At 54.0% G+C, this 24,633-nt stretch overlaps 3 protein-coding genes across 9 annotated transcripts in view; 2 read left to right on the forward strand and 1 right to left on the reverse strand.

Moving 5' to 3' along the window:
- Window positions 1–1,578, reverse strand: part of POLE (DNA polymerase epsilon, catalytic subunit) — a 48,479-nt gene extending 46,901 nt beyond the window's left edge. The window contains exon 1 of the mRNA XM_078061172.1: window positions 1,509–1,578. Coding sequence (XP_077917298.1) covers window positions 1,509–1,570 — 62 coding nt within the window. The 5' untranslated portion in view covers window positions 1,571–1,578. The remainder of the gene's footprint in view (window positions 1–1,508) is intronic.
- A 150-nt stretch (window positions 1,579–1,728) lies between these two features.
- PXMP2 (peroxisomal membrane protein 2) lies at window positions 1,729–11,838 on the forward strand. 6 transcript variants are annotated; one of them, XR_013443574.1, is made up of 7 exons: window positions 1,729–2,022; window positions 3,434–3,547; window positions 5,408–5,570; window positions 5,703–5,837; window positions 5,954–6,100; window positions 6,277–6,378; window positions 8,792–8,911. XR_013443574.1 is itself a non-coding variant. In XM_078061173.1 (6 exons), exons 1-6 carry the CDS (start codon window positions 1,901–1,903, stop codon window positions 11,561–11,563), a joined length of 723 nt encoding a protein of 240 aa, XP_077917299.1. In that variant the 5' UTR covers window positions 1,747–1,900; the 3' UTR covers window positions 11,564–11,838. The 6 variants fall into 6 exon arrangements, 3 of the variants coding, with proteins under 3 accessions (XP_077917300.1, XP_077917299.1, XP_035927750.1); XR_013443573.1 differs by having other exon boundaries at window positions 5,954–6,378; XR_013443575.1 differs by having other exon boundaries at window positions 1,730–2,022; window positions 5,703–5,833; window positions 5,954–6,378.
- A 3,468-nt stretch (window positions 11,839–15,306) lies between these two features.
- Window positions 15,307–23,121, forward strand: PGAM5 (PGAM family member 5, mitochondrial serine/threonine protein phosphatase). 2 transcript variants are annotated; one of them, XM_036087520.2, is made up of 6 exons: window positions 15,307–15,570; window positions 18,238–18,416; window positions 19,579–19,704; window positions 19,813–19,901; window positions 20,029–20,159; window positions 22,168–23,121. In XM_036087520.2, the coding sequence occupies exons 1-6, from the start codon at window positions 15,380–15,382 to the stop codon at window positions 22,316–22,318; spliced, it is 867 nt and encodes a 288-aa protein (XP_035943413.1). In that variant the 5' UTR covers window positions 15,307–15,379; the 3' UTR covers window positions 22,319–23,121. The 2 variants fall into 2 exon arrangements, with proteins under 2 accessions (XP_035943413.1, XP_035943412.1); XM_036087519.2 differs by having other exon boundaries at window positions 15,308–15,570; window positions 20,026–20,159.
- Window positions 23,122–24,633: the final 1,512 nt, after the last annotated feature.

Below are 24,633 nucleotides of genomic sequence, written 5' to 3' on the forward strand. Positions count from 1 at the left end.
CATGACCTGAGCTGAAGGCAGATGCTTCACCAACTGAGCCACCCAGGCATCCCCTCTCTGTGTAATTTCTTACAACTGCATAAGAATCTACAATTAATTCAAAACAAAAAAGTTGTTGCTTTGTATTTTTAGTTCTAAAATGAGAGTTCTCAAATTTATTATTAGTTTGTTTCTTGGTAAAATGGAATTAACCGTATCAACCACACAAGATTTTCATGCACGTTATAAGAAACAATGAAAACTGCAAAGCTCGCAGCACAGTACAAAAAACAAGAATTCTGATGACCAATTTGGACGGGATTCTAGTTCTGCCTAAAAACGAGCAGCGACAAATCATATACATATGATAAGCAGACAGGCTTCTCTGTATACAGCGGGTACTCAGCAAACAGCATTTGCGGCATTTATTAAACATCAACACAAAGATAAGAAAATATCTACTTTTGTTGTCTACAAGGTAAACTTCTGCACGAACACATTATCTGAAAGAAATTACTTGAACGATCTGCTCCGACTTGTTTCCATTCACAAAGCGTGCGCCGGGGAAGCGCTCACTGACCGCTGTCCCGGCCCCTTCGGGGAACCCACCGCCCAGCCCCCCGCACGGCCCGGGGTCGGCCCCGCGCGCGCACACCGCCCAGCCCCCCGCACGGCCCCGGGGGTCGGCCCCGCGCGCACACCGCCCAGCCCCCCGCACGGCCCCGGGGTCGGCCCCGCGCGCACACCGCCCAGCCCCCCGCACGGCCCCGGGGGCGGCCCCGCGCGCGCACACCGCCCAGCCCCCCGCACGGCCCCGGGGTCGGCCCCGCGCGCACACCGCCCAGCCCCCCGCACGGCCCGGGGTCGGCCCCGCGCGCACACCGCCCAGCCCCCCGCACGGCCCCGGGGTCGGCCCCGCGCGCACACCGCCCAGCCCCCCGCACGGCCCCGGGGGCGGCCCCGCGCGCGCACACCGCCCAGCCCCCCGCACGGCCCCGGGGTCGGCCCCGCGCGCACACCGCCCAGCCCCCCGCACGGCCCGGGGTCGGCCCCGCGCGCACACCGCCCAGCCCCCCGCACGGCCCGGGGTCGGCCCCGCGCGCACACCGCCCAGTCCCCCGCACGGCCCGGGGTCGGCCCCGCGCGCACACCGCCCAGCCCCCCGCACGGCCCGGGGTCGGCCCCGCGCGCACACCGCCCAGTCCCCCGCACGGCCCGGGGTCGGCCCCCCGCGAGCCGGGAGGGAGGAGAGGCGAGGAGCGTGCGCGCGCGCTGTGATCGCGGTGGCGCGGGTGACCGCCCCCACCCCGGTCCGCAGGCGCTGACGGGCGGCCCCATCGGCTCCGCCGCCCAGTCGCCGACCGCGCTTCCACAGAGCCGTCTGTCCTCAGCGCGCGGAAACCAGAGCGAACGCAGGAGAACCGCGCCGCTGGGTGGCGGCCTGCGAAGGACCGCCGCGGCTGCGCGCCCGGAGCTCCGCACAAGGCAGTCCCGCCCGCCGCCCGCCCGGGAGCCCCGGCGCCCCTCACCGGCTGGCCTCGCCGTCCGGGCCCGGCTCCGCGCGCCGCCGCCCGCTGTTCCTCAGAACCATCGCGCCGCGCCCGGACCGCCGCCGCTCTCCCGGAGAAATTTGGCGCGCTCCCACCAAGTCTCGCGAGAGAGCGGAAGCGCCCGCCGCCCAATCGGGAGGCTCGCCGCGTCCCGCCCCACCGAGCTCCTATCGCCGCGGGCGCCGGGGGGGAGGCGGCCTGATAGGGACTCAGGGAAAAGTGTGCGGACGCGCGAGCCGCGCACGGCGGGGTCTGCCCCGGGCCGCGCTGCGGGCCGCGGCGGGGCGGGAAATGGGAGGCCGTCCCCGCGCCCGGGCGGGCGAGAGGCGGGGTCGGGGGCCCGGGCGGCCGCGGAGCTGCGGTGCCGATCGATGGCGCCGGCGGCGTCGAAGCTGCGGGCCGGGGCCGGGCTCGGGGCGCTGCCGCAGCGGGCGCTCGCCCAGTACCTGCGCCTCCTGCGGCTCTACCCGGTGCTCACCAAGGCGGCCACCAGGTCGGCGCGGAGGGGTCGGGCCCGGGCGGGGGGCGGCCCGCAGCTCGGCCGGCCTCGGGGACGCAGCCCCGTAGACGCGTTCTGTGCGGGGATTTGGGTGCGAAAGGCGAGATGCCGCGAGTCAGACGACCCCCAAAGCCTTGCTCTAGCCGGAGAGCTCAGCGTAGGCGGCTGCGTGCGTCCGGTTCTGGCGGGTCGTTGCCAGGGAGCCGGACCAAAGGAATGCACCGACCGAGGGCGTCAGGCCCCCTTCCCTGGAGGTCCCCGCCCGGAGGTGCGTGGGTCCGGCCCACCTCCCCTTGGCGGCCGCAGCCGGACGGCTCGTTGGCACCTGCGCTCGCGCCGAGGTCAGGGGCGTGCGGGTGCGTGTCTCGAGCGGCACCCTTAGCCTGGGCGGGCGGCAGCTGTTTGCTTGCCTTGTCTTAGCAGCTTTGCACTTGGGGGAGAGGCGACCAAAGGCCCCTCCCCCCGGGCCTGCCGGTCCGTTGCACCCTTTGATTTGGGGTTCTAAACTTTTTATGAGACATCGTTCTCCTTCGTTAGCTTTAGTCAGTTAATTTTATAAGTTCATCCCCTCTTATTAAACGCAGCCTTTCATAAATACGCACAGCATGCTTCCGGGGCGTGAAGCACCAGCAGTCAGATGGGTAGGGAAGGTCCCTACCCTCAGTGGGCTTTCTATTCTAGTGAGAAACTAGACAAAAAGCAAGATAAACAGGGAGGTCAGGGAGGTTTTATCTGGGGAGGTGACATTGGAACAGAGACCTGAAGGAGGGAAAGCAAAAGCTCTCTGGGCGGAGGGTACCCAGTGCAAAGGTCCTGAGCGAGGAGCAAGCTAACAGGGGAGCAGTGGAAAGAAGGTCTGTGTTGCTGCAGAAAATGAACAGTGAGGAAGGGACCAGGTGAGGAGGTGGTGGCCAAGGATCAGATCAAGAAGGTCCTTACCAGCCATACAAAGAATTTTGGATTTTTTTAGCACACAGAGCTTATCAGAAGGTAACTATAGACCAAACCTTGGAGCAGCTGGGCCCATCTCCACCTTTCTACTGAAATTTATATTGTGGTAATTGTAGGTTTACATGCGGTTGTAAGAAATAATGCAGGGAGATCCCTTGTACACTTTGCCCAGTCTCCCCCACTGGTAACATTTTGTAACCCTCTAGTGCAGTATCGCACCCAGGACACTGGCAGGTGCAGTCCACAGACCAGGGGTGTGTGTGTGTGTCTGTCTGTGTGTGAAGTTCTACTGTCTCCACCTTTTGATGTAGGAACCTTACACCGGGGCTGCTTTAGAAAGGACTCATCTCTCCCCATCCCACGCTGCTCTCCGCACAGCCGTGCTGATTACATACAGGAACGGGCCACCCTCCTGCTGCTTTCTCCTGTTATCTGATTACATCTCTGTCCACAGTGGCATTTTGTCAGCACTTGGGAACTTCCTGGCCCAGTTGATTGTGAAGAAGCGGGAAAAAGAAAACTCCCAAAAGCTAGATGTCATTGGGCCTCTCAGATATGCCATTTATGGGTGAGTTCCATCAAGGGGCTGGTCTACCCAGTAGCAGACTGATTGCAACAAAGTGAGGGTATAAGACCAAGTTTCTGAAATAACCTAATTTGGAGGAATAATTTTTTTTAAGATTTTATTTATTTGACAGAGGGAGAGACACAGCGAGAGAGGGAACACAAGCAGGGGGAGTGGGAGAGGGAGAAGCAGGCTTCCCTCGTAGCAGGGAGCCCGATGCGGGGCTCGATCCCAGGACCCCGGGATCATGACCTGAGCCGAAGGCAGACGCCTAGTGACTGAGCCACCCAGGCGCCCCTGGAGAAATAATTTTTAAAAAAGCATTGAAGTAATCATGGGAAAAAATCAGAATGGTGGGTAATGTGAACTTGTTTTATGGTTTTCCTTTTGAATTGCTTGGGTGGGGGTGGCTGTCTTCATTGGGCTGAGAGATCTGAGGGCAGATAATTCACCTAAACCTAAGTTAGCCTTCAAGACACAAAGACTATGAAAGAGGAAAACAGACTCAAATATGGTCAGTTGTTTCCGTTATTTTCATAGTGTAAGCATCCAGAAAATAAATACTTAGGTATACTGAAAAGTGTCCAGTTTCTGAACCACTTTTGGAATTGCAAAGACCACAGAGATTCAGTTTTACCAATTAAGTCTTCCCTGAGTTCTCAGGCTAACAATAGTGTTTGTATAGATGGATTATTTTGAAGTCTTTTGCCACAAGAGTCATTTTTTCAATTTAAAATTCAGAAATATCACTTTGTATTTGTAAGCATGTTGGTTGCGGTCATCACAACGTTTCCATAATGTAGTTGAAGCCATAATCACCCTGGAGGGAGGGAGTGTGTCAGAATCCCCTGGGAAGTGTTACTCAGTTTCCATCTTCAAGACTTCTGTTCCCTCTCAAGGCCCGTCTAGCTCAGCCGGTAGAGCATGCACCTCTTGACCTTGGGGTCTTGAGTTCGAGCCCCACGTTGGGTGGAGGGATCACTAAAGAATGAATAAAGTTAAGACTCTGTTCCCTCTCACTAAGGACCCCTGCTCTAGGCCACTTAACCTGTGGAGGAGGAAGCAACAGCTGAGAACCACTTGAGTGAGGACTTCCAGTGTCAAAAACTGGAAGAGCCTGGGTCCCTGCACATCTTTTTACTGCTGAATTTTACAGAGCTACGGTCTGTTGTACCAGCAGATGCGGTGGCTGTGTTCAGTCGTGTCCCAAGTATCCGCACTTGGGAACACACAGGGTCAGTACAGACCAGCTAGTGCACGGCACCAGGTTTCACTCCCGCTAACTGCCCAGGAGGGTTTGATGAAAAGCTCTGACACGAGCGATGCACCCACTTACTCATCCTTGAGCACCTTCTCTGAGCCAGGCCGTGTTCTAGGCGCTGTGGACAGTGTGTTCACGCCCAGTGAACAGACAGGCACAATCCTGTCCTGGGACGGTTACCTCTATTCAGCAAAGAGGGTACCGTATGACTAAACAGATGAGATCATGACATATGGTGACACAGGCTATGAAGACAGTGAGACAGGACCTGGACTAGAGCGTGGCCGGGACAATGGTGGGTTCATTGTCCAGAACAATCATGAACAAAGTCTCCCAGCTGACAGTGTTGAAAAGGAGCTGGACGCATGGAAATTGATGGGAGATCCAAGGCAGGTCTATCAGAGACAAAAAAAAAAAAAGAGTGCTTGAAGCAGATTCAAAGAAAGCCTGTTTTCTAGAAGGACCACACAGACCTGTGTGGTCAGTGATGGGAGGCTCCAGGGAGGCAGGGTTTAGGACCTGGGGTTTGGGGGTGAAGCTGGACCCAAGAAGGGCACGCCCAGAGAATGGCAGTCCTGCTCACCCCCACCGTGGGTCCTCAGGTTCTTCTTCACAGGGCCACTGAGTCACTTCTTCTATGTCTTCATGGAGCACTGGATCCCTTCCGAGGTCCCCTTGGCTGGGCTCAAGAGGCTCCTGCTGGACCGCCTCCTCTTTGCACCGGCCTTCCTGTTGTTGTTCTTCCTCATCATGAACTTCCTGGAGGTTGGTTTCTGCCATAGCTCTTAGTTTGGCTCAGCGATTCTTGTCCTGGCATCTGTGGGTGGAAAGCAGAGGGCCTGTGAACTTTGCAGTACACTCAAACTGAAATTCCTCGCTTCCCTTTATGAACGTCAGACAGACCACGGTTATGTCGGCAGGACCTGTTGGGCCACAGGGAGAAGGCGTCTTGACACCACGCGTCATTTGTTACAGAACATCTTTTATGTTTCGTGGCCCCTTCTACCTGCCTCAAGTCCTGTCACTGTGTCAGTAAGCAAGCACATCTACTCATCTATCCTGAGATTCTTTTCCTGAATATTTTGAAAGGTGTATTTCAGTATAGTTGGTTCCTTGGTAATCCCATATATTTTATTTTATACAAACAGGATTCTGAGAAGGGGGTCCGTGGGATTCATGAAACCCCCGATGGCATTGCAGAACCCTGTGCTAACTCAGTCCTGAACGTCACAAGTGCTCTGAAGAGGTTACCATAGTCAGCATAGATTTAAACCATCACAACCACCACACGAGAGGTGTGTCCGAGCAGAGTCACCAGGCATGTCTGTTGGTTGTGCCCAGCCCAGTCCCTTCCCAGTTCACCTCTACCCCCTCCCCAACTCTCCATCCACTGTGTGCCCAAGATGTGTCATGTTCTGCCCTGAAAGTAATTGTCCCAACCAATCACAGCAGGTAAATCCTTCTCCCTCAGGTTTCATTTTGAAGCAGCATCTTGAGTTCGGGTTCCTGAGGAGAACACCCCTTGTGGTCTAAAGTGTTCAGGGGGGGCAGGAAAGATGCTTCAACTTAACTGGTTAGTAATAAGTCCCTGATAGTAAAAAGAGGTGTTGGGCAAGCCCTTAGGAAATCTGAGGTAGGGGGAAGCAAAGGGCACCCACATCCCTTTTTATCCTTCCAAATATGAAAGGAATGTATGTTCATTAAAAGATGAGAACCCTGAATACATATGTCATAGGTGACCAGAGTGTGTAAGGTACCCAACACATAAATGATCTATGTGGGACCACATTATACCACACACACTATAGATGCTTCTGCATCTGCATTTAAATTTTTTTTTTAATTTGAATGTAGTTGACACACGATGTCATGTTAGATTGAGGTCTACGGCGCAGTGATTCAGCTTCTCTTTCCTCCGTGCTCAGCGCAAGTGTCACCACACAACTCTAATTACAGGATCACGGACTCAATTCCCTATGCTCTGCCAACATCCAGCATTTTTTTGATCATAGATAATCACGTTTGGACTGCATGGTATTCCCCCGTATGCCTGTCCCTTTTGTGTAAGGGTTCCTGTTTGGTTAATTCCTAGAATTGTCCAAAAAGGCTGTCCTTGCTTGTTCTTCCTGCAGGGCTATAGAATAGTACAAACTGCTGACATTTATTGAGCACTTGCTCCAAGCTCTGCATTGAGTCCTTTGGGTCATTTGAGCCACAAGTCAACCCCATTTTTGAGGAAGCTCAGGCCCACGGCTTAAGTTCCCATAACTTGCGAGCCCGTGAGTCCTGTCAGAACTAGGCTTTGTGACCCCAGAGCGCCCAACCCTCGCAGATTTGTCCTCTGGGCGAGGTTTGTTTCCCCACACTCTTGACAACCAGGATTGTATTTTTCTTTTAAATAGTTGGCAATTTGATACATAAAAAATAATGTATGCATATTTATGAGGTTGAACATCTTTTTATATGCTTACTGTATTAACTGCTTATTTTCTATCAGTGTTTGCTTTTTTCTCACTGATTGTATATTAGTATATATTAAGGACATCAATCCTTTGCCAAATACAGACTGTAGATATTTTTCCCATTTTTCAGGTTTTTGTCTTTTAATTGCAGATAAAGTTAAACCTTTGAAGTTATATAAATAAAGTTTATTTATAGTGTGTTTCTCCATACAGGAGTTTAAAAATTTTATGTATTCAAATCTGTCATTCTTTTCCTTTGTGGGCTTCCTTCAAGGAAGATACTGGGAATATTCTCCTTTACTTTATTCTTTTATGATTTTATTATGTACATTTTGACAAACACAAAGATAGTGGAAATATTCTATATTTTCCTCTAGTATTCTTATTTTTTTATTCATATGTGGGAGATATACTTTTGTCTTGTTTCTTTTCACTTAAATAGCAAATTGTCTTGTTACCATTTATTGAACAATCCCCCCGTACTTTGAAACGTCCACTTTATCACGCTCTCATTCCCATATATGCAAGCCATTATCTGGACTCTCTGATCTTTTGCTGGATTCTATGAATTTCCATTGTATGTCTTTTCTTTTTTAGCTTTTAATTACCATCATTTCATAGTATTTTTTTAAGTCTTTAGTAATTTAGGCCTCCTCTTGCTATTCTTTTTCAAGATGGCTATTCTTATGCATTTATCCTCTCAGATGACATTTAGAATCAATTTATCGGGGTTCATTTTTTAAAAACTTCAAGTTCTGCTTGAAAATGCATCCATTTTGGAGATTGTTTTGGGCAGAACTGACAGCCGAGGCATACATAGCCATTCTGGTGCCCACGGCCAACAGCATGAATCCCGCCGTTCAGTCAGCTCTGCACAGAGTGATGAAGGTCCACGAGGGCCCTGGGCACTGCCTCACTGCTGATGACTTCCCAGCCGGTGGTTGGCTCCTTAGAGCCGCAGCGCTAATTAGGCACACAGGTGTGCTGTCTACATACAAATGGAACAAAATCCACGGTTTATTTTTTATTTATTTTATTTTATTTTATTTATTTATTTTTTAATTTTGTTATGTTAGTCACCATACAATACATCATTAGTTTTTGATGTGGTGATCCACGATCCATTGTTTTCGTATAACACCCAGTGCTCCATGCAGTACGTGCCCTCCTTAATACCCATCACCGGGCTAACCCATCCCCCGCCCTATTTTATTTTATTTTAAAGGGATTTTATTCATTTGACAGAGACACAGCGAGAGAGGGAACACAAGCAGGGGGAGTGGGAGAGGGAGAAGCAGGCTTCCTGCTGAGCAGGGAGCCCGATGCGGGGCTTGATCCCAGGACCCCGGGATCATGACCTGAGCCGAAGGCAGACGCTTAACCCACTGAGCTACCCAGGTGCCCCCAAAATCCACAGTTTTAAAAACCATCATGTTAGGGTTTGGAGGCCTGCAGACCTTGGCACCCCAGCTTCGGTTCTGAGGACAGTGGCAGCTGCCCACCATCCACACCCTTCCTTTCCAGGGGAGAGACGCAGCTGCGGTCACTGTCCAGATAAGGAGAAGCTTCTGGCCGGCGCTGCGCATGAACTGGCAAGTCTGGACCCCGGCGCAGTTTGTCAACATCAACTACGTCCCTTTGCAGGTGAGGCCAGCTGGCACCATGCAGAACCAGAGGGGGCCTCATCTTCCACCAGCCTTGTTTTAGCTTGGACTGATCGGCGGTTTTCTCTCTGCCCAGAATCAGTAGCAGTTCCGGATTGGGACAGATAAAGCAGGTGTCCACACCTCATCCGCTGGTCCCAGAAATGTTTCTGAAAAGCCCCCAGTCCAGGAGCAGCTTGGATTTTCCAGGGGTGCAGTACTGCCAGTGCCTGGCCTTGCGGGTCACAGTCAAAAGTGCACGCAGGTGCTAAGCAGTGCCATGCCCAGCAGGATGTGCAGGGAGGCACGGGCAGCCTAACCTGCAGTGAGGTCAGCGCACACCCGAGGAGCAGGCAGACGGTGGGACCTGGGGTGGGGCAGCCCTTGGGGTGCCACACACATGGGGTTCAGCACTTCTGGGCACCAGGGGGGGTCGCAGTCTGAGGTGGGCTGCTGAAACTGCCCCACGCAGCCCCACCTCCTGCTCTGAGCAAGGTGGGAGCCTGGAGGGGCTCTAAGCTGCAGGAACAGCTCACTGGGGCAGGGCCGAGGGGCCCCGCCATTGTGCACTGCTTTTACACACCAAGGACAGCTCATGTGTGTCCAGCCCCAAGACCATACGCAAGGCTGGAGATATGCTAGAGGGACTCGGCACATCTGTGTGCTCATGGCCTGGGTTTATTACAGCCTCAAAGGAAAGATACACAACTGGATCCTAGGAATCCATGCAGGCTTCCTGTGCTCCCTCCCTCCCATGAGGGTCACACAGAGCACGCGCTTACCAAAAGAGCTTTGGTCCCACCAAACGCAACAACATGTAGGCCGTGTTTCTGCCCAGGGAAGCCCTGTAAAGACGCAGCACCTAGGGTTTTTTGGGAGGGCTGGTCACGTAGGCATCCTCTGCCTGGCACGCACCAGAATTCCAGACGCCCAGGAGAGCAGGTGCTCAGCATGAACTGTGTTATTTTAGCAAGTAGTCCAGGCCTAGGGAGCCATTCTTATCAGTTGGGGAAAGGTGGGAGCCCTCAGGAACTCTAAGTACCCAGGCCCCAAGGAAGGGCTAGCCTCTCAAACAGGCCTTTCCAAGGACTGCAACCTTAAGCTTTTTTTGCACACCATTTAAGTAACCTACTTGTTTTCACCCCTGCTCTAGAGAGGAGAGACCTGGGCAGAATTCCCTTGAGTTGCAGCTCCATTGGAAGGCTGGGAGGAGGGAGGGAGGTGCAGGCTGGGTGGTCACACACACACACACACACACACACACACACACCCCAAGGAGTAGCAGAAAACCAGGAGAAGGCAGGGACACACAACCACAGATACTGCAGAGTTAAAGCAAAACGAGAATCAGTTTCATTGGTTTTAACAATGATCTTATCAGTGATGTTCCCAAGAGCAATTTCAGCTCCATGAGGGCTAAAGCCAAACTGCTGTGAATTGAGTGGTGGATGAAGTAGAAATCATAAGTCTGCAAAATTCTCTCAAGAAGTTTGTGAAGAAGTGGGGAGAAATGATGGGAATGGGCTTTGAAGCGAAGAGAGGCCATATGCTACCCTAAAGAGGGGGGCATGGGATTTGGGCAGAAGCAGAGAGGTGCTTTAGACAGAGGCCCTTCTCTACTAAGACAGGAAAGAGGTGCCTGTTCACTGGGGACGCCCGTGTATACCTTCTCTTTCCTCTGGGAGGGCAGAGGGCAGGGCAGGGCCAGACTGAGGGGAGAGGAGGTAAGATGGGTTTCTTGAGGGGAGTAAAGACAGGGTAAACTTGTAGAGAATGACAGAGGGAGCTGACTGGAGACCCTCCTGTGCATGGGCACAGGGCCCCAGGGCAGCAGGCAGGATGTTTTCCAGGGAGTACAACTAAGGAACAAGAGGGGAAGGCAATGAAGGCTCTGAGCCATGGATCCTAAAGTACATAGAAAGGAAATAAAGATACGGAAAGGCAGAATGGCTGAGGATGTGAAGGGATCTATGGATGGGAGAGTGGGAGAGCCTGGAAAATGGGACCCTCCTGGACAGCCTAGGGACAGAAAGCTGGGAGGCTGTGATAGGTTTCCATTTTAGGTGGTTGCAGGTGAGTGCTTAAGGGGCAGTGGAGTTTATTAAACAAGTATTTACTGAGCACCTACTGTATGCCCCACTGCTCTAAACTCTAGGGATACAGTGACTAACAAGATAGAACAGACTGCTGCTTTCATGGAGCTTGTATGTCAGGGAGACTCGCTGACTAGAGGTAGTTTCAGGTGGGAGTACCTCCATCAGATCATCAAAGCAGGGTCATGGCCTGGGCTGGCGGGGTGTCACCGGCGGGCGTGGTGAAGCCACCACGCGATGTCCAGTCCTGGGGTGAGAAGCCGAGCCAGGAGCGAGTGCTCAGTGAAGGAGGACACAGGACAGTTACTGCCTGTAACAGCGCCAGGCACAGACTGTCCTGCTCACCCCTCTAGCACAGTGCTTTGTACGAAGTACAGGCTCAGTGAATACAGCAGTGGGTGGATGGACTGACCCACGATGAGCTCCGTCCTGGGGGGTCGGTGACGGGTGGTACACTCAGGGCCTCACTGTGGCCTGTGTTCTCTTGGCAGTTCCGAGTGCTCTTTGCCAACCTGGTGTCTCTGTTCTGGTACGTCTACCTGGCCTCTCTGGGGAAGTGAAGAGGACCTGGAGCGAATGCAGACACTGCCCATGGGGGTCCAGGGACCCACCTGCGCAGGGTGAGGGAGCAGAAACAACCTAGTCAGGACTTGATCTGACTCCACGTCATGGGATTGAAGATGGAGAAACAAATCTTTTAACATAAGAACTTGTGTTTTAAAAAGGCAGTAACTATCTTAGGTGATGCTGCCTTAGAGTCAGAAAATACAGTAGTGTTGACTTCACTTGTCACCTTGAATTGAATTAGGACGACAATAAACTATAATGTAGTTTTTTCTGTGGTGATTTTAATTTTTCAGAACAGTTGTGTCACCAGAGGGCTGCCCTCAGATTTTTTTTTAACTAAAAAAAAATTGTGGTAGAATCTGTAATACTATTGCCTGCCTACATGGAGCCATTGGAAAGGGGCCCTTCTAGAGCAGGACTTGACCCTGACGTTTGGAGGCCCTGTGAGAAGTGTGTGCCACCCTTTCAGCTGACTTTTTTCTGCTCTCTTACTGTTCTTTTGTTAACCCTCCTCACCTTTTCTCACTCTCAGTATCCCATTCTTGTTTCATGGATACAATACCCTTGGATCTTAATTTTATATTTTTAAATTTTTTTTATATTTATATGCTGTTTCTTTTTTCTCAGGGTTCATGGGGATTTTTTTTTTCCATTTGTTTTGCTCTTTGTTTTTCCCAATCAGGATTTCCCCAAAAGTCTGCTGATTGTGCATCAGTCTTTAAGAGTTGGAGCCGCTCAGGCAGTACCCTCACTGTGGGCTGACAAAGCAGGGACCCAGTTTTGTTGGAGATCACCCATTTTCAGTAACTGAGGCCTTTTCTCTTAGACTGGCCAGTTTCCCTAGAGAGGAATTCTTTAATTTCTTGCCCAGGGGAAGGGTTGTGAGATTTTAAAAAATGTAAGTCAGATTATGTCAACTCCTAACTTAAAAACCTACAAAGATGACCCAGCAATTCCATTTCTGGGTACATACCCCCCAAAACCAAAAGGGACTTAGAGATAGTTGCACTCCTACCTTCATAGCATTATTCACGGCAGCCAAAAGGTGGAAGCAACCCAATGTCCATTGATGGATGGATAAACAAAATGTATTGTATCCATGAAGTGGAATATTATTCAGCCTTAAAAAGGAAACTTGACATGCTACAACATGGATGAACCTTGAGAACACTGTGCTAAATGAAAGGAAAAATACCATGTGGTTCTACTTACATGAGGTCCCTAGAATTGTCGTATTTATACAGACAAACGGAATGGTGGGTGCCAGAAGCTGGGGGAGGCAAATAGGGGGTCAGTGTTTAATGGGGACAGAGTGTCACTTTGGGAAGAGGAGAAAGTTCTGGAGATGGATGGTGGTGGTGGTGGTGGTTGCACAACAGTGTGAATGTACTTAATGCCACAGAACTATATGCTTAAAACTGGTTAAGACTGAGGCGCCTGGGTGGCTCAGTCATTAAGCGTCTGCCTTCGGCTCAGGTCATGATCCCGGGGTCCTGGGATCGAGCCCCGCATCTGGCTCTCAGCCTCAAGGCTGGGGCTCCTTCCAGTGCCCCCCAAGGAGTGGTCCCACCCCCGCCCTGCCCATCCAGTCTCACACGCATGCACGGGCACACACACACACTCCACAACAGGGTCACACACAAGCACACACACACGCTCCCCTCCACCCTGTAGCATGGTCACAAACACACAAGTGGTGTGGTCACACACATAGAGCCCCATGACCCCGTCTCTCTCTCACACACAGGTCCCACAGCCCTGTCTCACACACAAACACATATACACGCCCCACGGCCCGTCTCTCTCACATACACACGCCCCGCCTCTCTCTCTCTCTCACACAAGCCCCGCTGCCCCGCCTCTCTCTCTCTCACACACACACACCTCGTGGCCCCTCACACACACCCCACCTCCCTCACACACACACCACACACACACACGCCGCACATCTCTCTCACACACGCCCCGCCGCCCCGTCTCTCTCTCACACACACACACACACCTCGTGGCCCCTCTCACACACGCCCCACCTCCCTCACACACACACACACGGCCCGCATCTCACACACGCCCCGCCGCCCCGTCTCACACACACACACACACACACGCCGCGCGTCTCTCTCTCACATACACAGACGCCGCGCGTCTCTCACACACGCCCCGCCGCCCCGTCTCTCACACAGACGCCGTGCGTCTCTCTCTCTCTCACACACACACACACAGACGCCGCGCGTCTCTCTCACACACACAGACGCCGCGCGTCTCTCTCACACACGCCCCGCCGCCCCGTCTCTCACACACACACAGACGCCGCGCGTCTCTCTCTCTCTCTCACACACACACAGACGCCGTGCGTCTCTCTCTCTCACACACACACACACACAGACGCCGTGCGTCTCTCACACACACGCCCCGCCGCCGTCTCTCTCTCACACACACACGCACGCCGCCCCGTCTCTCTCTCACACACACACACACACACGCCGCGCATCTCTCTCACACACGCCCCGCCGCCCCGTCTCTCTCACACACACACACACACGCCGCGCGTCTCTCTCTCACACACACAGACGCCGCGCGTCTCTCTCACACACGCCCCGCCGCCCCGTCTCTCACACACACACAGACGCCGCGCGTCTCTCTCTCTCTCTCACACACACACACACAGACGCCGTGCGTCTCTCTCTCTCACACACACACACACACAGACGCCGTGCGTCTCTCACACACACGCCCCGCCGCCGTCTCTCTCTCACACACACACGCACGCCGCCCCGTCTCTCTCTCACACACACACACACACACGCCGCGCATCTCTCTCACACACGCCCCGCCGCCCCGTCTCTCTCACACACACACACACGCCGCGCGTCTCTCTCTCACATACACAGACGCCGCGCGTCTCTCACACACGCCCCGCCGCCCCGTCTCTCACACAGACGCCGTGCGTCTCTCTCTCTCACACACACACAGACGCCGCGCGTCTCTCTCTCTCACACACACACACACACAGACGCCGCGCGTCTCTCTCACACACACACACACAGACGCCGCGCGTCTCTCTCTCACACACACACACAGACGCCGCGCGTCTCTCTCTCTCTCTCACACACACACACAGACGCCGCGCGTCTCTCTCTCTCTCTCACACACACACACAGACGCCGCGCGTCTCTCTCTCTCACACACACACACAGACGCCGCGCGTCTCTCACACACGCCCCGCCGCCCCGTCTCTCTCTCACACACACACACACACCTCGTGGCCCCTCTCACACACGCCCCACCTCCCTCACACACACACACACGGCCCGCATCTCACACACGCCCCGCCGCCCCGTCTCTCTCACACACACACACACAGACGCCGCGCGTCTCTCTCTCTCACACACACACACAGACGCCGCGCGTCTCTCTCTCACACACGCCCCGCCGCCCCCCGCCGCTGGCTCAGATGCTCCCGTTGTGCCCCGGAAGGCGGCTCCACACGGGCAGCGCGGAGCAAACGGGTGGCGCCGCGCCAACGCTCGCTGCTGGAAACCAGGACTGACTCGCACCGGGGCCTTCAGCACAGGACCCGGGAAAAAGGTCTCAGAACCGTCGCCCACCACGCCTCTTCCACCGCGTTCCCGGAAACTGTCTGCGACCGGCCGGGGCGTTCCCCGCCCCGCGGCCCGCTGGCCCCGGGGGCGGGACTTCCGTCCCCGCGCTGTCCGCCGGCCGGAAGCGGCCACCTGGGGAATCGTGTCCCTCGCGGCGCGCCGTCCACCCCTGAGCGCCTGCGCGGGGCCGGCGCGGGACGGGCGGGCATGGCGTTCCGACAGGCGCTGCAGCTGGCGGCTTGCGGCCTGGCCGGAGGCTCGGCCGCCGTGCTCTTCTCGGCCGTGGCCGTGGGGAAGCCCCGCGCGGGCGGGGACGCTGAGCCGCGTGTGGTCGAGGCGCCGGCGTGGGCGGGGGCCGCTCGCCCCGGGCCGGGCGTCTGGGACCCCAACTGGGACAGGTGCGGGGCCCGCGGGTGGCGTCGGGCGCGCCGACTGTCGGGCGGTGGGGACCCTCCCGGGCCCCTGGCGTTCCTTGCGGTCCGGTGTGGTCGGTTCCGCAGAGGGGCAGGCGGGGCAGGCTCGCGGGCGGATTTGTCTTCCGGATGCGGCCGCGAGGCTGGCTGTGATCGGGGGCGCCCTCGACCCCTCTTCCGAGCCCCGGCCGCCTCGCCTGTCCCGGAGGGTCGTTTGGAGGAAGGAGGACAGTGCCTGCCACGCGGGGCAGTCCGAGGTGGTCGCTCGCAGGCCTGGGTAGGGGGTCGGACCTGCCTGTAGGCTGTCAGCCTGGTTTCCCTCGCTCAACTTGGGAGCGCTCGGATTGGATGATGGCGCCTAACAGCTGGGAGAAGGGTGGATGTGGGGCCCGAGGGTGAGGGCCTGGTCTGTAAAGGGGCTCTTCGCAGGGAAGATGGGCAAGGACGTGGCGAGACATCTTGAGTAGGAACGGAAGCTCCAGGTCTTGGGTCAGTGCGTGGCCACAAGCCACGTGTGCTTACTGAGCACTTGAAAAGTGGCACCTGTGATCAGGAAACATTTTTAGTGTTATTTGATGTTAATGAATTTAAATCTAAAAACCAAAGCAGTGCAGATTTTTTTATATTGTTTATGTGTTGCAGTGATAGCATTGTTGATACGTTGGATTAAACAAAGTGAATTTTTGAAATTTCACCTGTTCCTTTCTAGTTTTTAAATGTGGCTTCTTGGAAATTTTAAAGTACATATGTCGCTGGTGTTGTGTTTCTGTTGGACGGCGCTGCTCTGGAGTCTGGGAGTGGCCCTGGAGTGGTTTATCTGATCCCAGCGCGTCCTTCCTACTTTACTCTGAATGAGGGGCACAGAACTAGTATTTACTGGCAGCCTAGTTGTATCAGGAACTTCATAGGTATTCTTTGGTTTTGGTTTTTGTTTTTAAGATTTATTTATTTATTTGACAGAGAACACAAGCAGGGGGCACAGTAGAGAGAGAGGGAGAAGCAGGCTCCCGCTGAGCAGGGACCCCGATCCCTGGGCTCAATCCCAGGACCCCGGGATCATGACCTGAGCCGAAGGCAGACGCTTAACCATCTGAGCCACCCAGGCGCCCCTGGTATTCTTTGTTTTAAATCTTTAATTAAAAAAAAAAAAAATCTTAGAACTGTTTTAGATTTATACAAAAATTGGAAAGATAAGAGTTCTTATATACTCTACCCGTGATTTACTCTACTAACATCTTGTAATGCTAGTATGGTGTATTCGTCACAATCAGTGGACTGATATCTGTATGTTATTATTGACTGACATTCATGCTTCTTTGAGATTTCCTCAGTTTTCAGCTATTGTCTGTTGTCTCTTCCAGGATCCCACCTGACAATTAGTCATGTGTCCTCAGGCTTCTCTTGGGTGTGACAGTTTCTCAGACTTCCTTGTTTTGATGACCTTGACATCAAAACTGATGACAGTTTTGAGGAGTGGTAATCAGGAATTTTATAGTATGCCCATCAATTGGGATTTGTCTGTTTTTCTCATGATTCGACCAGGGTCATACTCTCCTTTTCAAACGTCAGTACAGTCTTCTGAATTTCTCAGTTTTTTTTAAGGAAACATTCACTGTGAGATTAAAGGACTTATTTGAAGCAGCACTGGACTCTAGCTTTATTGGTTGAAGCTGACACACTGTATTTGCTCACCAAGTCTAGGTGTATGAAGGGGGAGGCTGTCTGTGCTGGAAAGTTCCAGAGCCTCATCTGGTGACATGTCCAGCCTCTTCCTGGAGAACCTCATCCAGTCTGGGCTTCCAGCGTCTGTGCCCGTAGTGCCCAGATGTCTCCTCTGGCCCAGCCCTGGGCTCCAGTGTGGCATCTCAGCCTTCTGTATTAGGGCACCCCAGGTTCGCCCAGCGGGACCCCTGAGTTGCCACTGCTCCCCTCAAAACTTATCCTGTCACCACTTTGTCCCAGCTGAGGACACTCTTTTCCTAGCTCTGCCCATACCACAGACCATTAGCTTTTATTAATTTCAGTTCTGGGAGCCACCAGACATGCCTGTCTTCATAAGATTTGGCCGTTTCTCAGCATGTGGCTGTTGGTGCCCCCCCCCGCCCTCACCCCCACTGCTCCCTCAGCTCCTCCTCAACCTTCCAGTAGTGCCATCCAATAGACATTTCAAATGTGCTTAGTGTGACCGGGGAAATGGAGTCATATTTTGTTTAATTTTCATTATTTTGAGTTTAAGTAGCCACACGGCCAGTGGCTAGCGTTGGACAGCGCAGTTGCAGGCTCTGCGTCAGCGAGGCCACACTGGCCTTGTGGGCACTCCCCCAGCTGCCCCTTCCTGTTACCCGGTTTCGTTTTCCGCACATCACTTATCACCTGGCTGTTTTAATCAGTCTTCTCACTAGAATACAAGCTGCACGAGGGCTTCGCTTCTCCGTTTGATCACCCACAACAGGCCAGGCACTGAGCTCTGTGCAGTAAATGAGATGTGCTCCAAGAGGACGGGCTCTTGGGCCAGCAGCAGAGAGCAGAGTGCAAAGGGCATTGTCTTGTCCCTGCGCTTTCCCAAGATGGAAATACTGTCTTGTCAGAAATACTCAAGGCTGACTTGTGAGTGGGGATCACAAGGACACACCTCTCATATTTCAACATTAGGCGAGAACCACTGTCCCTGGTCAACCTGCGGAAGAGGAACCTGGACTCCGGAGAAGAAGAACTGGCATCCAGGCTGGACCACTGCAAAGCCAAGGCCACGCGACACATCTTCCTCATCAGGCACTCCCAGTACCATGTGGATGCCTCCCTGGAAAAGGACCGCACTCTGACACCCCTGGGTACGTGCTGGGGCTCAAGCCCCAATTGACACCCATCCCGGTGGCGCTGGGCCCCTTTGGACCTATGTCAGGGGCTTGGCCTAGATTCAAGAATTGTCATTAACAGTGATCATCAGCCTCACTGACACAAGACGGGCATTGAAAACATTCTCAACTTTAAAAAAATATATGGTGGATCTCGCAGGTGATCAGATCCAAAGCACAGCAGAGGTGTTCTGTACTCATGCTCAGCAAGTGGCGTACCGTGGGCACCCTGTTTGGCTCAACCTAACCTGTTGCTGAAGATCCTTCTGTTCAGCACCTGCAGATCTGTTTAAAGTCGGCTTCATAATGGTAAACAGACAAGATGGAGTGATAGTGGCTCTCACGTCCCCCTGGCAGAAGTGCTGCCTGTCGCCGAGTCCTGCCATCGTGCGCGGCACTGCTGGGCATGCACGTCCGCCGTGGTCTTTGTGCCGGCGTGCAAGCCCATCTGTGGAAGGAATTCCTAGGAGAGGAAGCATGGGGTGGTCTGAGATAGAGTTTAAGTTTGTAAAGATTTCTTTGTTGGACAGGATATGACCCATTTGTGCACGCACTAAAAAATTCAGATGGTATAAAGGGTTTAGCAGCCTGTCCTCTGGCCTGCTGTGCCGCGTGAGCAGGGAGGCCACGTCTGGGGTGCTGCCGCGTGCAGCTGAAACGGACTCGCTGAGGGCATTTTCAACCAGATTCTAAGATACGTATCTGAGAAAAAAGGATCTGTGTTTGCACGCAGTGTGTACTTAGTAATGCTGAGGCCGCTGGGTCTTTACGTGTTGGTATATCTGATGATTGCGCAACTGGTGGGTCAGCGGCACTCTGAAACTCAGTCTTTGGACAAAATTGAGTAAAAGTGGCACGAAGGACCCAGAAATAGGAACAGGACCCTACCCACACTTCAGTGATCCTCAACCTTGGTCACTGTTTAACACTTCTTCTGTATAGGGCTGAAGGTAACTGCATTATCTCGTTGATTTTACCTGTTGAATGCCTGGCCCCCCAGTTAGGCCCAAGCCCCAGGAGGGCCTGCCCACCTTGTCCCCCAGCCCTAATGGTACTTGGTAACGACTGGAGTATTTGTGAAGTAAACAAAAGAGGAACTCCAGCAACATGTAATTCTCCGGTGTTTTTCATTTTCAAGGTCGTGAACAGGCTGAACTAACTGGGCTCCGACTTGCAAGCTTGGGGTTGAAGTTTAATAAAATTGTCCATTCGTCCATGACCCGTGCAATAGAAACCACTGATATCATCAGCAAACACCTGCCAGGTGAGTGCCGGGCATCCCCAGGTCCCTGGGCAGCAGGATTGAGAACGGCAGAGGGCCCTGGGCAGCTTCTTCTGAAGGGGCAGCACTGAGTCATTGCTCCTCCCGCAGGTGTCTGCAAGGTCAGCACAGACCTGCTAAGAGAAGGCGCCCCCATCGAGCCCGACCCACCTGTGTCCCACTGGAAGCCGGAGGCTGTGGTAAAACCCCTGCTCCCCCGGGGAGCACCCCCCACCCCGCTCCCGTTGGCCCACTCTGCCCATACCCCTCCACCCGTGGCCTGCATGCTGCCTCCATACTTAAGGTTCCTTACCCTGCCCCCAGCAGTATTATGAAGATGGAGCCCGGATCGAGGCTGCCTTCCGGAACTACATCCACCGGGCAGATGCCAAGCAGCAGGAGGACAGTTACGAGATCTTCATCTGCCACGCCAATGTCATCCGCTACATTGTGTGCCGGTGAGGGGTGACACATGGCTCCCTGGCCCACCTGCCCTCCTGCCAGCCTCTGCCGGCTCATCTTTCCAGGAGGCCCTAGCCAGCCTTCTGGTAGATTGTCAGTTTGGAGTTCCTCGTGATTGCACATTGTTGGCGGGAGCAGCACCGATGCAGTCCGGGCGGGTTGGGGTGCCCCAAGTCAGTGGCACGTTCTGGGTGATGCCTACGTGGTCACTTGGTTAAGGCATTGTGTGCTGGACATCTCACACTACAATTGTGTTTTCCCCTTGGTGATTGGTAAGCGTCTTGGGAGACAGCGCAAATCCCCTTTCCCTCCAATTTATGCCAACTGAATTTAGCCCCTGTCGGTGGGTCTTGCCACGACAGATACTGTGGTGGCGCTTGCCTAATGATGGTTTTGCCTTTCTCTCATTCTGTCCTCATTTGTTAATTGAAATTCTTCTATAAGCACTCACTCTTACTCTCCGTTCATTTATTTGTAGGATTATGGGCTCACGGGTCTGTATTTGGCACTGTGCGTTATAACCCGTCACCATGTTGGTCACGTTGCTGCTCTGGCTGTTGGGCCCCCAGGAGGAGGCTCCTGTGTCCTGTGTCCTCTGGACCTGCCTCACTTCCTGGCACTAATGCAGCTTCCAGAGCCCGCTGAGTGACACCTGCCCTGAGGTGCAGCCACGGGCTGGTGGGCCCTGGAGGCAGTTAGGCCAGCTGGGTGCTTATGTGTTTGACCAAAGCTCACTTAGTGCAAAACGTGAGATAACTGGAACCCCAGCCACCCTCTCGATCCATTAGAAAGTGTGTGTCGTGTGACGGTGCCTGGCAGGGGCAGGACAGGACACAGCCCGCTGGCTGGCCTGTGGAACTCTCCAAATCCAGGCTCAGGGTCCCTGCTCACCGTGCTTGACCCTTGGGCCTGTCGTCAGGGCTGGGGGGGGGCGGAGGGGGGCCGTTTCCCCTCCAGTGTCACATGCACGGCCTCTGGTGAGAAGCCCAGGACATCCAAGGCAGGGGGCACAGGGATGCCAGGAGCCAGGCTTCTTAGCTTGCTCACAGGGCCCCAGGCCAGGTGGAGTGCTGCTGGGAAAGAGGGGTGGGCCTCAGACGGCGCCCCACACCCTCCAAACTAAAGCGCCCCCGGAAGGCACAGTCTCAGAGCTCCTCTGCTCAGCACGTACTCTTCCCTGATAGCTGCTCTGGGTATCTCTGCTCTGTGGAAACCCCATGTTAGAACACACCCTGGGACGGGCTGACCTGAGCAGCCACTAGAAGGGACCCCAATGCTGAAAACACCAGAAATATTCGGGGACTTGGAGTAGAGGTGACTTGTGTGCCATAAAGGGCTAGAAGGAGCCAGAGCATCCCCGTCACGATACGGGAGGGCATTCTGGAAATTGTGAGGAAGACATGGAGAAGACTTGAGAAAGCAGCATGAAGGTAGTTGTTGCCCAGGCTGCAGGGTGAGCCACGGGGATGCCCCTCGTCCATGTAGAGATTTAGGGCACAAAGGACGTCTGATGACTTGCGGAAGCCGTGATGATACTGGGCTTTTCAGCAAATACTGCGCCTAGGAAGTGTGAGAGCAAGGAAGGGCTCTGGGGTTGTGGGTTACACCACCTTGTTCCTAGGGGAGAATGGGTCAGGGGCGGATCCGTGGCACTGCCCCTGCCCCCTTTTGGTTACACTGGAAGTTCAATCGCATGCACTTGTAAGAAGCCATGGATTTCTGACTCACGTGCCCATCTTGAGTTGGGTCGATCCCCTGACCCAAAGAGGGGCTGGGCCGTCACCGTGCCCCTTATTTGATTTGATGCGATGGCATCAGCCCAGCAGCTCCTTTCTGAGAACCCCCCTGCTTGAAAACAGGAGACAGGCTTACCTGTATGGGCCCCAGCCCCAAGAAAGTCTGCTCCGAGACCTTAACTGAGGTTGGGGGCTGTTAGCGTTGCCCTGACCCCAGCCCGTTTTGGTGACAGAGCCCCCTGTACTAGCATGTTCTTTCTCCTTCCAGGGCACTGCAGTTTCCTCCAGAAGGCTGGCTCCGCCTGTCTCTCAACAATGGCAGCATCACCCACCTGGTGGTCCGGCCAGATGGCCGAGTGGCGCTCAGGACCCTCGGGGACACGGGGTTCATGCCTCCGGACAAGATCTCCCGCTCCTGAGGGCTGCCTGGAGGCCCCGCTCTCCTCAGTCCCCCTGTGGCTCCCGTGGGTGCCGCCAAGGACACGGCTCCTTCCCTGTCTTCCCTCCACAGGCGGCACTGCGCTTACACCGCACTTCTCCAGGATGACAGCGAAAAAGGACGAAGAATATCTAAAACATCTAAAATGTGGCATTTCAGTCTGTACTTCCGGCCCCGGGATGGAAAAGGGCATTGTTCCGAGCAGATGGGCCTCATTTCTTTCTTGGGGTTTTCTGCCTGGTCTTCCAGACGAGGCCTCATGCATGCCGTCTGCGGGGACCGCGGTCAGTCCACACGGGTGTCTTTGGTCGTGACCACAGTTGACCACACGAGCCCCTCAAGGCTCCGAGGAGGGGCCGCCAGGGCTTCCGTTCAGAACTTCTTGTCGTACAGTTTTCTCCTTTCTTAAGACTCTTTTATCACTTAAATATTTGTCCACTAAAGATTCTCCTCATCTGGGTTCCTGCTTTGGTAACCAGTTTCTCAGTCCGGAGTCCTGCACCTCTGACGCACCTGGGCAGGTGAGGGAGGTGGCTGGATGGTGATCGGACAGCCGGGCGCCCTCTTCAGTCTTTGCCTCTGGCTGTTAATCCTTTATGCTTACGGATTAAACTATTTAGATGTGATGTGTCCATCCCAAATATTCTGTTAACTTAGGAGAAACTACAGTTTTTATGAAGTGGTTATGAACATTTTCTGCAATCAGTGCAACTAATTGGGACATTTGATCCATTTCTCTGTAACTTTGGAAATAACTGCAAAATAAAAATTTTATTTTACTGATTTCTCAAAGTACTGATTGCGAATGTTTTCGAGAAGACAGGAACCCGTGCCGCGCAGCAGACAGCAGCCCCAGACCTGCTGGAACGGTTGCAGCGGCAGAAAGCTCTTTTCCACGGTATTTTGTGTTCCCAGGGCTGGCGGCTTGGCCGGGCGTCCACCCACCAGGGGCCAAGGCCCGGACCCGGGACAGTGAGCTGGACAAATGGCTTTCCACCAGCACCAACCATGCACCACTCTCTAGAGCGTTCTGACGAGTGAGCCCGGGGCTGTGCCAACTTCCCAAAGCACAGAAACAGGCAGCACACCTCTGACCTCAGGTGGGAAGGAGGCCCAAGAAGGCAAGGGCCACACAGGCGTCCCACCCTGAGCCTGAGCCCTGGACCCTGGGACCCACACGCCGGAAGGTGGAGGTGGCAGGTCCCCCTCCCTCAAGGGGTTTGTGCAGCTGCCTCTGCACTGTCTTCAGATCTGCCTTTTTCTTCAGATTTTTTTTTTTGAGAACAAGAACACGAGTGGGGGGAGGGGCAGAAGAAGAAGCAGACTCGCCGCGGAGCAGGGAGCCTGATGCGGGGCTCGATCCCAGGACCCTGAGGTGATGACCCAAGCCGAAGGCAGACGCTTCACCGACTGAGCCACCCAGGCGCCCCTTCAGATCTGCCTTTATGGCGGCATTTCACTTGACCTTTGAGAAGCAGGGCAGCATTTTGGAAACCGAAAACGAGCCCACATGGGGGGATGCAGCCGAGGAGCAAGAGGTGGGTGTTGACATGGGGTCACGGGCCCACTGATGTCAAGATAGAAACTTATCTGAGGTGGGACAGATGACTGAAGACTTCTGAGATGTCAGCAACAGTATCCTGAGTTTGGCCAAAATGAAGCCTGCAAATCAGGAACCTGTGTGACATGAGGGAACCTGAACTGACATCACTGGGAACAGAGCAGTTGGTTCCTATTATGTCGTGCTGTTTATTCCAAAATATTTTCTTCTGAGATAGGAAAGGAACATGAGTGCAATCTGTAAACCAGAAAATCCTTACAGGTTTTGTGCACAAATGCAAAACGTTAAGACGAGGAAAAGTGCGTGCCTTGACCAGCCCAGCAAGCAGACCCAACTCAGGGCGACAGGCCAGTGAGCGATGACATCTGAAGCCACGGCCTGTCAAGGCCGTAATCCCACAGACTGCCAAGCTGTGAATGTTGCTGCAAACGTCCCAGAATTATTCAAGACGATTTGTCTGTGGTCCTGCTGTTCAGGAGGAAGGTCCAGAAAGATGTGACTGCCAGTTGACCCGTGAGCTCGTCACAGCCTCCCATCCTTGGATGTGGATTCTGCTCACCTGTCTGGCCCCCCAGAGGCTGCTCCAAGGACATGGCCTTGAGATGGTGAGGTGGGGCTGAGCCAGGTAGGGCTTCTATATAAACTCTTCAGATTGGGAGTGTGGATGCAGGGATCTATTCCTCTTGCCACCTAAGACGAGCCTCGTATGTAAGTTCTTCTGCTTATTAAACCTG

This window comes from Halichoerus grypus, chromosome 13 (genome assembly GCF_964656455.1).
Source record: "Halichoerus grypus chromosome 13, mHalGry1.hap1.1, whole genome shotgun sequence".
NCBI lineage: Eukaryota > Metazoa > Chordata > Mammalia > Carnivora > Phocidae > Halichoerus > Halichoerus grypus.